At 36.0% G+C, this 15744-nt stretch overlaps 1 protein-coding gene across 4 annotated transcripts in view; it reads right to left on the bottom strand.

The window, feature by feature from the left end:
* The window catches only part of LOC150083681 (extracellular matrix organizing protein FRAS1-like), an 866422-nt gene that overhangs the window by 352289 nt on the left and 498389 nt on the right, over positions 1 to 15744 (bottom strand). For all 4 annotated transcript variants that reach the window (XR_016547213.1, XM_090378121.1, XM_090378123.1 and 1 more), the window contains 3 exons: positions 6722 to 7026; positions 3713 to 3853; positions 2875 to 3123 (listed from right to left, as the gene is read on the bottom strand). Coding sequence is in view for 3 of the 4 variants with exons in the window: in XM_090378121.1 (XP_090234247.1) it covers positions 2875 to 3123; positions 3713 to 3853; positions 6722 to 7026 (695 nt within the window). In the remaining variant the exon portion in view is untranslated. The remainder of the gene's footprint in view (positions 1 to 2874; positions 3124 to 3712; positions 3854 to 6721; positions 7027 to 15744) is intronic.

The raw sequence follows: 15744 nt of genomic DNA, 5'->3' as shown, positions 1-15744 counted from the left end.
ATTCAGCAAGGGGAATGCCAGAGGTGTATTCAACTCTAGCAGTAAGCTACAGAATCTTGAAATAACTGGGAGTAAAGTGGAGGAGAAACTGTTGAAGATAAACACAAGAAAGGCACCCGGGGTGGATGGGATCTATCCAGTTATATTAAAGGAGGCAGCAAAGGATGTAAGCAAACCCTTAGCCATAATTATGAGAGCTTCCTTGGACTCAGGGGAGGTACCCATAGACTGGAAATGTGCAAATGTGACCCCAATTCACAAAGGAGGATCAAAGGCTGACACAAGTAACTATAGACCTGTGAGCTTAACTTCTTTTCCAGGAAAATTAATGGAGGCACTGGTTAAAGAAGCACTGCAGGATCATTTAGACAAGACTTCAGTTATAGCTCAGACACAGCATGGTTTTGTTAAGGGGAAGTCTTGCCTGACCAACTTGATTGGATACTATGATGCAGTCACAAAAGAACTGGATGCAGGGAATAACTTTGATATTATATACTTGGATCTTAGAAAGGCTTTTGATACTGTTGCACATGGAAGACTGCTACACAAATTGGAGCAGTGTGACATTGGAGGCAAATTGCTGCTATGGATAAAGGGGTGGTTGAGTGGGAGAAGACAGAGAGTGGTAATCAATGGACACTGCTCATCGTGGACTAATGTTATTAGTGGAGTCCCTCAGGGCTCAGTGTTGGGTCCATTATTGTTTTCTGTATTTATAAATGATATTGATGATGGTATATCAAGCTTAATGTCCAAGTTTGCAGATGATACAAAGGTTGGCAGGGTTGTCAAGGACACTACTGACACTACACTGCTGCAACAGGATCTGGAAAGGTTGAGCAGATGGGCTGAGAGGTGGCAAATGAAGTTTAACATTGACAAATGTAAAGTACTACACATGGGAAACAGCAACCCCAGGGCAACGTATCAACTCTGTGGTACTACACTGACAGTGGTAGAGAATGAAAGGGACTTGGGGGTGATTGTGCAGGCAGATATGAAGTTCTCTGAGCAGTGCAGACGGGCTGCAAGAGTAGCTCATGGAGTATTGTCAATGATATACAGGAATTTTTCCAGCAGGGATAAGGAGGTGATTATTCCATTGTATAAGGCAATGGTCAGGCCACACCTAGAGTACTGTATACAGGTCTGGAGGCCTCATTTCAAGAAGGATGTAGAGCTGCTGGAACGAGTACAGAGAAGGGCAACAAGATTAGTGAATGGAACAAAGGGGTGCTCTTACGAGGAAAGGCTTAAGTTTTGCAAATTACAGTGTCTGGAGACTGGGCACCAGCGAGGTGATCTGATAGAGGTGTATAAAGCCTTGAATGGTTTAAGCATGCTCAATGCTGATGGGATTCTTCCTCTAGTTCAGAAAAATCACCTGAGAGGGCATAAATTCAAATTGAGGAAAGACAGATGTAGGATAGACGTGCGGCAATTTGCCTTTAGCCAGCGGGTGCTTGGTTGGTGGAACAGACTTCCATCCCTTGTGGTGGAGGTTGATAGCCTAAATAAGTTTAAGGCTCAGCTGGACAGGTATTTTGAACGAACAGAGGGGTGAAGTGGAAGTGGGTTTTTTTTTTTTTTTTTGGCTGATGCTGCATAAGCTTGCTTTCTTTCATCAAATGCCTCTACTAATGCTAATGCTAATTTCCATGGGCACTGTTCTTCTGAATTGTCTTCTATAATTCCCGCTCACTCTTTCAAAACAGTCGAAACATGTGCCACCACCAGCCATCATCCATTTACTGTCCAACTTCAAACTCACAGAACCAACTTTTCATCTTCCTCGTTTATTCATTCGACTGCTATTTTCTGGAATAACCTTCCTTCATACATATTTTCTGAAAATTACAATCTACAGAAGTTCAAGTCCAATGTGAACAAATGTCTTCTTTCAGCTTCTCAACCTCCAACCCAAGCATAGTACTAAGTACTATAGGTTCTAATACCTCTCGTGTTTGGGGTTTACATAAAAAAAAAAAAAAAAAAAAAAAAAAAGTTGGAGCTTCAGAATATGAAATAGCTAAATTTATTTGATTTTATTGAAATTATATGAAATTGGGAAGACTGCCGTGTCCTTCCATGTGTTTTTGGCAGCCAGTAGGATTTAAACTGCCTAGTTAATTCAATTGTTTCACTCACAATAGAACAAACTACCTAGAACATACAATAGCTAAATTCACTTGTCTTTATTGAAATTATATGAAATTGGAAGGACTGCCATGTGCTTCCATGTGTTTTTGCAGCCAGCAGGATTTAAACTACTTAGTTAATTCAATTGTTTTATCACTCGCAACAGAAAAATCATTGCCTTCGTAATGAATTGCCTTGTTATTGCAATACTTTCAAACAAATGAGTAAACTGCAAGTTATTTAAAAGATGAGTCACTGCTATGGCAAATTAGTATTTTGGCAATGCCATTTGTTTGAAAGTAGTGCAATTCTTTTCTTTCATATGACAAGATTATATATAACATAGTGACCATGTTTAGCAATCAATGTACTTGTGCAAAAGTGGTCCATTTTTAAGTGGTTGATTGATTGATTTTGAGTTTATTGGCGCAAAAACAACTAAGGTTATGCTGCGCCAAGAAACTACTTTTAAGTGGTAAAAGCAAAAATTATTCACACTCCATAAAAAAAAAAAATTATCTTTCAGTCTCAAGATTTATGTCATTAAAAATGGTGGCAATATTACATGGATATCGTGGAATTTTGTAGGAGCTGGCGAACACAGGTATTGCCTGGACAAATTTTAAAAGTGCAGTTATACTATGAATAATTAAATAATTACAATTCTTCCAATTACAGATGATCATGTATTTACAATAAAAGTATATCAAGGGGTTTACATAAAATACTTACTGAAGGTTCGCTAAGCGTAACATTCCTTCCATGGCGCTCAATGACATAATGGCGATTGTATCCATCAGATACAGTAAACCAAAACCTATCATGTGAAGTATTGGAAACCATGTGTTTATAAGTGATACGGTTTTCATAAATATCAGCCATAGTAAAACTTGTAACTGGTGAATAGCTGTCATCAGCAGACTGAATATTCAATGATCCATTTTCAGGAGGTCTGAATACTCTGAAATTCAGATCAATATCCTAGGGGGGGAAAAAAAAAAAATGGTTAAAAGGTACATAATGCATGACAAAAGGTGGATAAAAATAAAACTGATACCTGTCAGTGGATAATATTTTGAGAATTCATAATAAACAACAAAATATTTTAAAAATTATACCATAGTACAAACTCAATGCTGATTAGAAAATTTGAAAATTATCAACAGCCTATAAAAGAAAAGTATAACAAGCATAAATTTATGCTTTATTACCTTACCAATTAAAAAATTAAATGATACATGAAAATTGGAAGAATATTTACCACAGGTTAGTAAAATAAAAACATTTATGCTTACGTGCATAGCTTAATTAATATATACTGTAATATGTACATACTAACTAGTTGATATTTCTATTCACTAACATTTGTGGTTGGGGGCTAAAATTTAAAACAGTAAAAAAGATAAGAAATCAATAACAAAGAACATGGCACACACACACAAATTCGCAAGTAACACAATACTCGCAAGTAAGAACGGAGTAACAAGTTACGAAGCTTAAAAAATAGGAATGAAGAGAAGATTCTGAAAATTTGTTTTATAAATTTATAAATATTATGTAATAAGCTTACCTTAGTATCTAAATCTAATGCTCTCATTTCAAATTCTGTTATTATCTTGCGAACTCCTTCTTGAACTTTCATCAATGACAAAGCAACATAAGGTAAGGCATCATCAACTGGAGAAATGGTTATATAAAATGAATGTGTGCTCTGCAAATTAACAGTATTAGTTATTAAAATAATATTCAAAGCTATAAAGTTAACAAGTTATATTGTTAGCTAAGACAGAGAAATAACAGTAATTATAGTGAATGCCAACAATGCAAATAAGATCACAAGTCATTATCAATTCAGTAAACTGCATTGTGTACTGCAAGCCAATTTTCATCTACATGTTAAGATAGAGTTTTGGGAGATTTTTTTTTTTTTTTTTTTTTTTTTTTTTTTTTAGGAGCATTAGCAACTAAGACCATATTGCTCCGGGGATATGCGATGGTCATTCCCTGACCTTTCCGCATTCTCCGTATTTGGTGGGCATGGGCTCAAACCCCAGTCTAATCAAGAAGTGTGTGATACGCACTGCTGCTCCTGCCCACCTGGCTACGGAGGTGCCTGAGTTTTGGGAGAAAAATGTTAGATGACACCACCACCTATGTCATTATTATCCCAAGTGAAACAATGGAAAGTAAAATCATAATATAATGCCACATTATATATTCAATATGAGAATCTCATTTACATCTGTTGCTTTCTTCTACACATTCTAGAACAAAAAAGTATAAAAAAGAAGCCAATTGTGAACTAATAATTTTACCATTATGATTAGAAGGTTCCCTCAAAACTATTGGGCTTTCATTTTCTCTCTTTATTCAGCGATAAATAGAAAGATTTCTGTAGTATAAGCAGACTCTTTTGGCAGTAACTGAATTTCATCCCTTTGAAAACATCATATAATCTAAGACATCATAATAATTTTTATTGTGTGAAAGAAACTCCCAACTCTATGGACTTTAAAATAAATCCCACTGTGGGTTTGAAACGTTGTCACAATTGCAGCAGATCCTTGGGTTAATTGGACTTCATTTGTAATTATTACTCAGAAAAAAAAAAAAAAAAAAAAAGAATTTTGCTCAATATTTATGTAGAGAAGTTTCCAATTTTAACTTTAATTTATAATATTTTTTCACACTTCCCTTACCTAACTGATTAAAATGTTTATAATTCTGTGAACTACATAATGCTATTTATTTGTAATGTAACATAACATTAAGAAAAGTTTTTGAGAACATCCTACTTTAATCACATTTCTTGTTTATACTTTATAACATACACATTAACAGTATTGGAAAAAATTTCAAACTCTTAGATAAATATAGCTTGCCTTGTATATGCATATACAGCATAAAATATAAGGTAATTTTTTATAAATATATGATGACACCACTGACATAATGCAAGCTTAACCAGCTTATATAATAGAAAGGAAAAGAATAGATGGCGGCACAGGCGCTGCTTATTTAGCATATCAACCCACTACTACCACTAATTTATATTATGTGAGGTAAAAGTTAGGCAAAAGTAATAAAAATAAATAAATATGGCTATGTAGCTATCATTAGAGGCAGCAAATGCACATCCTCCACATGATGCCTAATTTTATCTGATAATTAAAATAAATATGATATTTAAATAAAAACATCAGCCAGTAGTACGGCAATAATGCAGAGCGAAACGGCATATATAAGCTGGTTAAGCTTGCATTATGTCAGTGGTGTGGCTCTGATCAAGAGTGCTGTCTGTTCTATAGATTATTTTTCGCTGCATAAGGACCACCGCCATGCAAATCCTCTGCATTGGTTGATCTATCGGAGAATGGAGGGGTGGTTTGGTTCTTCGATATTTCTGCCTTTGCGATGATTTGTATGACGATTGAAATGCAGCGATTCCATGACCATTATTGGCCTCGTGGTCCTCTGTCGATATGGGGCATGATGGTCAGTCTATCATTTTGAATTTTAGTTTTTTGGTAGTTTCTTTAACCCTTTTTTGGTGATATTTCACGTCTTTTGGAACTGGTACCTTCGAGGGGGGTACTGCTAAATTATTTATAATTGGCATTATTTTAAATTTACATTTTTTATTAATTGGGTTTAATGACTTAATTGACTAAATTATACAGGGGATTATCGGCTACCTTTTTGTCCTATTATCTCTACTTTCCCTTCCCTGTTTGTTTATTTTATATTATTTTGCGTTTCGTTTCGCTCTGCATTATTGCCGTACTACTGGCTGATGTTTTTATTTAAATATCATATTTATTTTAATTATCAGATATATATATATATATATATATATATATATTTTTTTTTTTTTTTTTAATAAAAACTCCAAACACAAAGGTATTAGAACCTATAGTATGTAGTATTGTGCAAGGGTTGAATGTTGAATAGATTAAAGATACTTGTTGACATTTGACTTGAATTTCTGTAGATTACAATTTTCAAGAAATACATGTGCGGGAAGCTTGTTCCAGAAAACAGAAGCTGAAAGAATAAATGAGGAAGATGAAAAGTTGGTTCTGTGAGTTTGAAGTTAAAGAATAAATGGATGCTGACTGATTGTGGCATGTGTTTGGACTGGTTTGGAAGAGAGTAGGGGAATTAGATTTGCCAGTTCAGATGCCCATGGAACTATCTACAGAAAAGACAAGTAGTAGAAACAAAGATAGGTCATTAATTAACCTGTCTGAGCTCTTTTGAATAGAGTCTAAAAGACCTGAGGGATGTTTTGAGGACCACACCAGATGTGGGAACAGTATTACAAGGTAGAACAGATTTAAGATTTGTACAATTAAAAGCAATGATTGCTCCGTGACAATTTCACAGATTTTTGGTTACGTTAAACATTTTAAAACTAACCAAAAATTTAACCAACTATTTTTAAAATAGTTTCAGACATTATAATATCCAGAATATCATTCAATAAAATTAATGTTTGGCATAGACAATAAATATATAAATGACAACAAATAAGTTAATATATACAATTCATTATCAAAAATTTAGTTTCAATACTTACATTGTTAGTGCCATCAGAAACAGTAAAAGTAAAACTGTCAAGCTTATCTTCACTTTCAGAAGTGTGAGCATATATTAGTCTCCCAGCAACCAAGTCTAGCTGTAAAAATTCTTTAACCATTTCTTCTGGTTTATCAACAAACTTTAATGAACCCATAATAGGAGAAGAGATAATGGTAAAGTGCAGTTTTAAGGGATCACTATCCACATCTGTGGCAGACAATTCATCAGTACTAATTGAATGAGAGGACCCTTCCAAGAGAGTCAGGCCATTATTTGCAGTTAAGAATGGAGGAGAAAGGTCCTCTAAAATTAAAAAAATTTAATTTGAATAAGTATTTTTATAATTGAAAATATCCAATTTTTAATGTAAGTACTTCAGATTTAAATTTTATTATTATTTATTTTCCCTCTGTACACACAGTGCTTGTGCCAGGCTGTTTTGTGCCATAGGCAAGGCTAATTATTTGCACCCCCAAAAAAATTTGCCAACTTCAATTTTCAAAAACAGGTGTCTTGTAGAAAAAATGAAAAGCAGAAAACTTGAAACTGCTATATTTATTTTAAATTGCAAGAATAGGTAATACAACAATCTTTGATTATCTTTCTCAAATACAAAAGAAAATGTTTTAGCACACAAATCATTTTGAATAATCTTGTAAATTGTGATCTTAAAATTTAAGTCTCTTAAAAGTTTCAATTTTATGCATATCAAAATTTTACTTTCCATGCCTTTTCCTTTGCAAATTTTGTCACCAATTCCTTCAGGTCAAGTGCTGAAGCTTGTGTATGTTCAACTGATATTGCCTTCAACAATGATAAAATTCTTCAAAATATAAAATAAAAGTAAAATATTATCAGAAATTTATAAGATATTATAAATAATCTTATAAATTTCTGATAATATAACAAAAATTACAAGAAAATTGCACAAACACGCTGTTACTCCTTCAACGACAACATAACATAACGTATCTAGCTGTAAACAACAAGTTGCCAACTAAGAAGAATAACAGATTTTTTTCGTAGCGAAAAATATCACAAATTTCAAAAAGAAAATCAGAACAATATATAAAAAGGATAAATAAAAAAAAACAGTACAGAATTTTTTTTATAAGACTTTATAATTAATTATAATTCCTAGCACTCTTGTGATATTTATCTTAAATTAAAAATATAAATTGTGAGTTGCATTTTTTACACGGATTAAAAAACTGATCTGTATAAAACTGTGTCCCTCAAAACTGCGCCTCTCCGATGTATGCACCCTAGGCGGCTGCCTAGTTGGCCTAATGATAGCACCGGCTCTATGTACACAATAGCACTTTCCTTAAGTTTTGTTTATATGAAGCATTCAGAAATGGACAAGAACTATCTGTCTATCTATCTATATATAATCTACTAATGTTTACCAATATATGCTCATGATAGTATCTAATGAACATCTGGCAGTTACATGCCAAAGGGTAATGAAACAGCTGTCTGGTAGATAATGCTAGAAAGTATAATACTTCCTCCTGGGGAAGTGTTACTTATTTGTAGTGTGTAGTACTGAGACAACTTATTATGATAACCTCACAATAAGAAAAATCAATGCCCCATATTAAGTCATTTATCTTAACCTATGGTCTCTGAATGGCATCTGACAGGTACCTCTCAGAATAACAATCCTGCTTTTTAATTACACAATTTAATGATTGATTAACTGTTAATCAATAATTTAAAAAATCTGAAATTTTTTCTACCTGCCTAAATATAGATAAATATTTATTTTTTACTACTTTTGAAGTGATTTTTATGGTTTTCTCAGAGTAATTGTGGGTGAAGTTTTGAATTTCAAAACATGTTTGTTTATAGTTCAAGGTTACTTGCTTTTCCTCTTCCACTAGTTCTATATATTTCTGCAGTCTTATAAGTATCCAATCAGATTTATCAGACAAGACTTCCCCTTAACAAACCCATGCTGTGTCTGAACTCTAACTGCATTCTTGTCTAGATGCTCCTGAATCACTTCCTTAACCAGTGACTCCATTATTTTCCCTGGAACAGCAGTCAATCTAAAAGGTCTGTAATTACTCATATCAACCTTTGATCCCCCCCCTTTGTGAATTGGAGATACTTTTGCACATCTCCAGTCCATGAGGACTTCCCCTGAATCCAAGGATGCTCTCATAATTATGGCTAAGGGTTTGCTTACTTCCTTTTCCACCTCCTTTAATATAATCCCCTCCACCCCAGGTGCCTTTCTTATGTTTAACTGGAGTGGAATGTTTAACACAGGTGTGAAATAGTAAATATTTTTAAAAATCAGCAACAGAAATTTAGTATTAGTAGGAGCAGAAAATAATGCAATCAAGCAGGCATCAGCCGAAAAAAAACAAAAAAACCACATCTCTAATAATCTGTCAGTTCTTCCTTAAACTTATTCAAACTATCCACTTCCACAATAAGAGTTGTAGTTTGTTCCAACAATCAAAAATCTACTGGCTGAAGGCAATTTTTGCATATCTATCCTACAACCATCCTTTTCCAATTTAAATTTATGTCCCATGTGTCTCATCTGAGCAAAGCATAGGATGCCATCTACATTTAATTTACTCAATCCATTTAAGGCTATTTAATTAAAAATTTCAATCAGGTCTCACCGAAGGTTCTTAGTTTCCACACACTGCAATATGCAGAATTAAAACCTTCCTTGGTAAAAGCCCCTTTTGTGTACCTGACTATCTCTGCATCATTTCAAAGATCCTTCATAAAATGAGACTTCCTGATCTGTATCTAGTACTCAAGTTGTTGCCTAACCACTGTCTTATACAATAGGATAATCACGTCATACACCATTTTCAAAATGCTTTCTACTTAATAAAGTACCTGTAGCATAGAAAAAGGCAGAAGCCAATGTACTGCACAAAAAAAAGGTGACAAGGGCAGATTTAAAAAACTACCGACCAATAAGCCTACTGTCAGTTGACTACAAAGTTTTCACAAAGATACTTTCAAGAAGAATATGCACAATCCAAAGAACAAGCAAATTTCAGAAGCAGCTTCTGTACAATGGATCACATCCAAACAGTGCAGCAAATTATACAGCGGCACAATGAATGCAGCCTTCCATTATGTATAGCTTTCATCAACTATGAAAAAGCATTCAACTCAGTCACAAATCAAACAATAATCAATGCCCTAATCAACCAAGGTGCAGGGAGAGCTTGTGTCAATATTTTCCAATCAATATATGAAAAGGCAACTGCATCAAAATGGGTCAACAATGATAAAGTTCAGATCAATACAGAAAAAGGCATCTGACAAGAGAACCCAATCTCCCCCCCAAACTATTTTCTGCCCGTTAAAAAGAAAGCAATCTAAATTGGGACAATAAAGGACTAAAGATAAATGGAGATTACCTGAATCACCTATCATTTGCAGATGATATCATTTTCTTTGCCAATGATCTTGAAGAATTACAGCAAAACATTGAAGAACTGGAGCATGAAAGTAAGAATTTCAGTTTGAAGATGAATATCAAGAAAGCACAGGTTTTGTTCAACAAATTTACCAGACCAAAGAAAATCATGACCAATGGACAAGAACTAGAAGAAGCAGAAGAAAAGTATATTTACTTTTCTACCAATCAAATTTGCCTGACAAATTTGATTGGATACTATGATGTGGTTACAAAGGAACTGGATGCAAAAATTAATTTTGATATCATATACAGTCGATTCCAGTTATTTGGGACACATCGGGACTAGTGCATTCTGGCCTAATTAAGCGGCTGCCCCAATTATGCAAAGTTTCATGTAAATAGTCAAAAATACAATGGACCCCTGCTTTACAACTGATTTCCTGTACGATCAAATCATATTACGATGGACTCACCATAGTAAAGTATAGTTCACTATATATGTAGTAAGCGCTGGTCATTGTGATCAAGTTTGTGAATTGAATTTTAATTCCATTAAACAGAAATTCTAATTAGCAAAAATAGGAGGAAAATTATCAACAAGCTATAAAAGAAGATATAACAAGCATAAATTTATGCTTTATTACCTTATCAATTAAAAAATTAAATGATACATGAAAATTGGGAGAATATTTTCCCCAGGTTAGTAAAATAAAAAAATTTATGCTTACGTGCTTAGCTTAATTAACACATACTGTAATATGTACATACTACATATTACAGTATGTACATACTACATATTATTTGATTGGTTATTATGATGTGGTTACAAAGGAACTGGATGCAAAAAATAATTTTGATATCATATATTTGGATTTCAGGAAAGCTTTTGACACTGTTGCGCATGAAAGACTATTGTACAAATTGGAGTAGAATGGTATTAAGGGTAAGTTGCTACAATGGATAAAGGGATGGTTAAGTGGGAGAAGACAGAGGGTGGTAATCAATGGGTGCTGCTCTTCGAGGACTAATGTTATTAGTGGAGTCCCACAGGGTTCGGTGCTGGATCCACTGTTGTTTTGCATATTTATTGATGAAGGTATATCAGGCTTAATGTCGAAGTTTGCAGATGATACAAAGGTTGGCAGGGTTGTTAATGACAGTAATGGCAGTGTGCTACTGCAACAGGATCTAAATAATTTGGGCAGATGGGCTAAGAAGTGGCAACTGAAGTTTAACCTTGACAAATGCAAAGTACTGCATATGGATAGAAGTAACCCCAGAGAAACATACCAACTGTGTGGTACTACACTTAAGGTTGTAGAAAATGAAAAAGACCTAGGCGTAATTGTGCAGTCTGATATGAAGTTTTCTGAGCAATGCAGACAGGCTGCAGGGCAGGTCATGGGTTTTGTCAATGATATACACTATGGCCACAGAAGCCGATGCTTCTGTGGCCATAGTGCACCTCCCAAAGTTTTTGCAGTACTTTGATCCAAGCCCGAGGTGGGATTCGAACCTGCGACCTTTGGGTTGCCAGGCAGGCACTTTACCCACCTGGCTAGCCCGGTTGGCCTCTGTGAATTGGGATCACATTTGCACATCTCCAGTCCATGGATATCTGAGTCAAAGGAAGCTCTCATTATTAAGGCTAAGGGTTTGCTTACTTCCTTTGCTGCCTCCTTTAATATAACTGGATAGATCCCGTCCACCCCTTTTTTATGTTTATCTTCAACAATTTCTCCTCCACTTTCCTCTCAGTTATTACAAAATCATCCAGTTCACTGGCAGAGTTTAACTCACCTCTGGCATTCCCCTCCCTGAATAACTCCACATGGGTGAACGTAGATGCAAAATACTCATTTAGTTTGTTAGCCACCTGAGCAGGATCATCAACAGTTGAACCATCAATGTCCAGTGGACCAATCTGATTCATTCCTTTCCTTCTAGAGTTTACATAGTTAAAGAACTCTTTGTTATTTTTCTTTGCATCCTTTGCCAAGGATTTCTCATAATCTGCCTTTGCCTGCCTAATCTCTTTTGTGACTTGGTTACAGACCAGCTTATATCTATCATAGGCTTCCATGTCACCCATTAATTTATATGTATCCCATGCATTTTTCTTCTCTGCTACATGTCTCATTAGTTCATCTGACATTCATTTAGGCCTAAACCTTCAACAATATTTCTTAGTTTGTATGTAGAGCCTAGTAGCTTCCACGATAAATTCTTTGAATGCTTACCATTTTGAATTTGCAGTTGGTCCCATCGAATAGAATTTAAATACTGTCTCCGACCACCATAGTCACCTTTATGAAAGCAAAAACCCTTCCCTTTACCCCTGATGGTAGTTACCTCTTTGAGTAAATCCCACTTCAGCACACTGTGATCACTGCCACCTCGTGGTTCTTTTATCTGCAGATTCTTAATGCATGAAGAATCACGGCTGATAATCAGATCAAGAGTATTACTCCCTCTAGTTGCCTCCCAAACATGCTGATGTAGAAAACAATCATCCAATAAATCAACAAAAGCCTTGCTAGTGTGTGTGACTGACCAACCCACAAATTCTAGTCAATGTCTGGGAAATTAAAATCCCCGTTATAAGACTCTCTGATTTAGTGGCCCACTCTATTTCCCTGTACAGTTTCTTATTATACTCATCAGAGTCATTAGGCCTATAACACACTCCTACACTCAATTTTGATCTCCCAATGCTTATGTCACACCAAAATGACTTGACACTGCACTGTCCAGCGATGTCGACTGGCTTCACTATCTTGGATTTTGTGTTTCTTAACTAATAGTATAACCCTTCCTCCTTTCCTAGCTTTGCTATCCTTTCTGTACACATTTTACTCCCCAAATTCCAGTTCTGCATTCCTTATATCTGTGTGACACCAGATCTCTGATATCACAACAATATCTGCCTTAGATGTTCTGAGCAATATGTTACATTCATCAAATTTATTTACCAAACTTCTAGCATTGATGTACATGCAAGTATACATGCACCTGTTCATATTCCTAGCTATCTAGTTTACTTGTACTGCAATGACTCCCAGAAGTCTCTGAGATACCCTGCATCTTGTTTTCCAGGCTTCTGCTCATTCCAATAGAAGCAGTGCAATAATCACTTTCACCTCTGGCAGTGGCTACTGTTAATCTATTAGTCCTTGTATCCCCCCCCAAGCTAGCAGTTTTCCATCCCACCTAACACTGCCTCGATAGCAACAGCAAATATTCTTGCACTCTTTTTATTTAAGTGTATCCCATCCCTGTAGAAGCAGTCTCCCCTGTTAACAAGTACAGACAAAGCTGAAAAAAATTCTACCCCTTGAGCCTTGCACAATCTTTCCAGGGCCGAATTGATCGACAAGGCTCTCATCATATACTCACTCCTATCGTGTCTGGGCTAGAATTGCAGACACTTTTCAATTTCAACACTAATTCACGGCTTTTTTTTTCACTGTGACCTGTACTTGTTAAGTAATTCTGCCGGTCTCCTACTCTTAATATCATTAGTGCCAACATGTACAACAATATCATCCCCCTTTGTGTCCTTAAAAGATGATATCTGCTCTACAACGTCATCAACCTTTGCCCCTGGCAGACATACCCTGGTCCTGTTCCACCTATCCTTTTTACATAGCATGTTCCCTGTTTCCCTGATAATAGAGTCACCAACAACTACCAGTTTCTGTTGGAAAACCACGGGCCAGCATGTTGTCCCAATAAACCCTGGCTATTTTCTTGATTGGGTTCTGTTCTTTAAGATTTGTCCCAAATAAATGGCTGCCCCGATTAACCGGTGGCCCAAATAACTGGAATCCACTGTACTTGGATTTCAGGAAAGCTTTTGACACTGTTGCGCATGGAAGACTACTGTACAAATTGGAGCAGACTACTGTATAAATTGGAAGACTACTGTACAAATTGCTACATTGGATAAAAACGGTGGTTGAGTGGGAGAAGAAAGAGAGTGGTAATCAATGGATGCTGTTCTTCATGGACTAATGTTATTAGTGGAGTCAATGATCAATGATATTGATGAAGGTATATAAGTTTTAATGTCCAAGTTTGCAGATGATACAAAGGTTGGCAGAGTTGTTAATGGCAGTAAAGATAGTATGTAACTCCAACTGGATCTAGATAAGTTGGGCAAATGGACTGAGAAGTGACAAGTGAAGTTTAACACTGACAAATGCTAAGTACTGCATATGCTAATGAAGTCGACCATATGGGTAGCTATAACTGAAGAGAAACATACCATCTATGTGGTATAACACTCAGGGAAGTGGAAAGTTAAAAAGACCCGGGGGTAACTTTGCAGTCAAATATAAAGTTCAATGAGCAGTGCAGACGGACTGGCAGGGCAGGTCATGGAGTCTTGTCAATGATATATGGGAACTTTGCTAGCAGGGACATGGAGGTGATTATCCCATTATACAAGGCAATGTTCAGGCCACACCTAGAGTACTGTGTACAGGTCTGGAAGCCTCATTTTAGGAAGGATGTAGAGTTTCTGGAACAATGAAGGGCAACAAGACTGGTGAGGGGAACAAAGGGGTGCTCTTAACAAGAAAGGCTTAAGTTCTGCAAATTGCAGTGCTTGGAATGTAGGCACCTGCGAGGTGATCTGATTGAGATGTATAAGGCCTTAAATGGGTTGAGCATGCTGAATGCTGATGGGATTCTTCCTCTTGCTAAGACTAAGAACAGCACAGTTTCAAACTGAGTAAAGATAGTTGTAGAACAGATGTGCGGAAATTTGCGTTTAGCCAGTGGGTAGTTGATTGGTGGAATTGGCTTCCAGCTTTTGTTGTGGAAGCTAATAGCCTAAATAAATTTAAGGCTGAACTGGACAGACAGAACAAATGGAGGGGTGAAATGGAAGGTTTTTTCCCTTTGGCTGATACGGCATAAGCTTGCTTTCTTGCATTGTATGCCTCTACAAATGCTAATGGAGTCCCCCAGGGTTCAGTGTTGGATCTATTGTTGTTTGATATATATATTTATTTATCAATGATATTGATGGCTTAATGAAAATCAGGCTTAATGTTGGAGTTTGCAGATGATACAAAGGTTGGCAGGATTGTTAAGGACAGTAAGGGAAGTGTGCTACTGCAACAGGATCTAGAAAATTTGGGCAGATGGGCTGAGAAGTGGCAAATGAAGTTTAGCATTGACAAATGCAATGTACTGCATATGGGTAGAAATAACTCCAGAGAAATGTACCAAATGTGTGGTACTGCATATGGGTAGAAATAACTCCAGAGAAATGTACCAAATGTGTGGTACTACATTTAGGGTGGTAGAAAATGAAAACGATCCCAGAGTAATTGTGCATTCAGATATAAAGTTTTTTGAGCAATGCAGATAGGCTGCCAGAGCAGGTCACGGGGCATTGTCAATGATATACAGGAATTTTGCTAGTAGGGAAAAGGAGGTGATTATCCCTTTGTATAAGGCAATGGTCAGGCCACAGCTTGAGTACTGCATGCAAGGTGATCTGATTGAGGTCTATACAACCGTTGTTGTTGTTATTTGGTTTTTTGGAGTATTAGCAACTAAGGCCATATTGCTCCAGGGATATGCGGTAGTCATTCCCTGACCTTTCC

This window comes from Mastigoproctus giganteus, chromosome 7 (assembly GCF_048544385.1).
Source record: "Mastigoproctus giganteus isolate SK-2022 chromosome 7, ASM4854438v1, whole genome shotgun sequence".
NCBI lineage: Eukaryota > Metazoa > Arthropoda > Arachnida > Uropygi > Thelyphonidae > Mastigoproctus > Mastigoproctus giganteus.
Note: the sequence above shows the minus strand (reverse complement) of the source record. Positions and strands in the feature narration are given on the sequence as shown.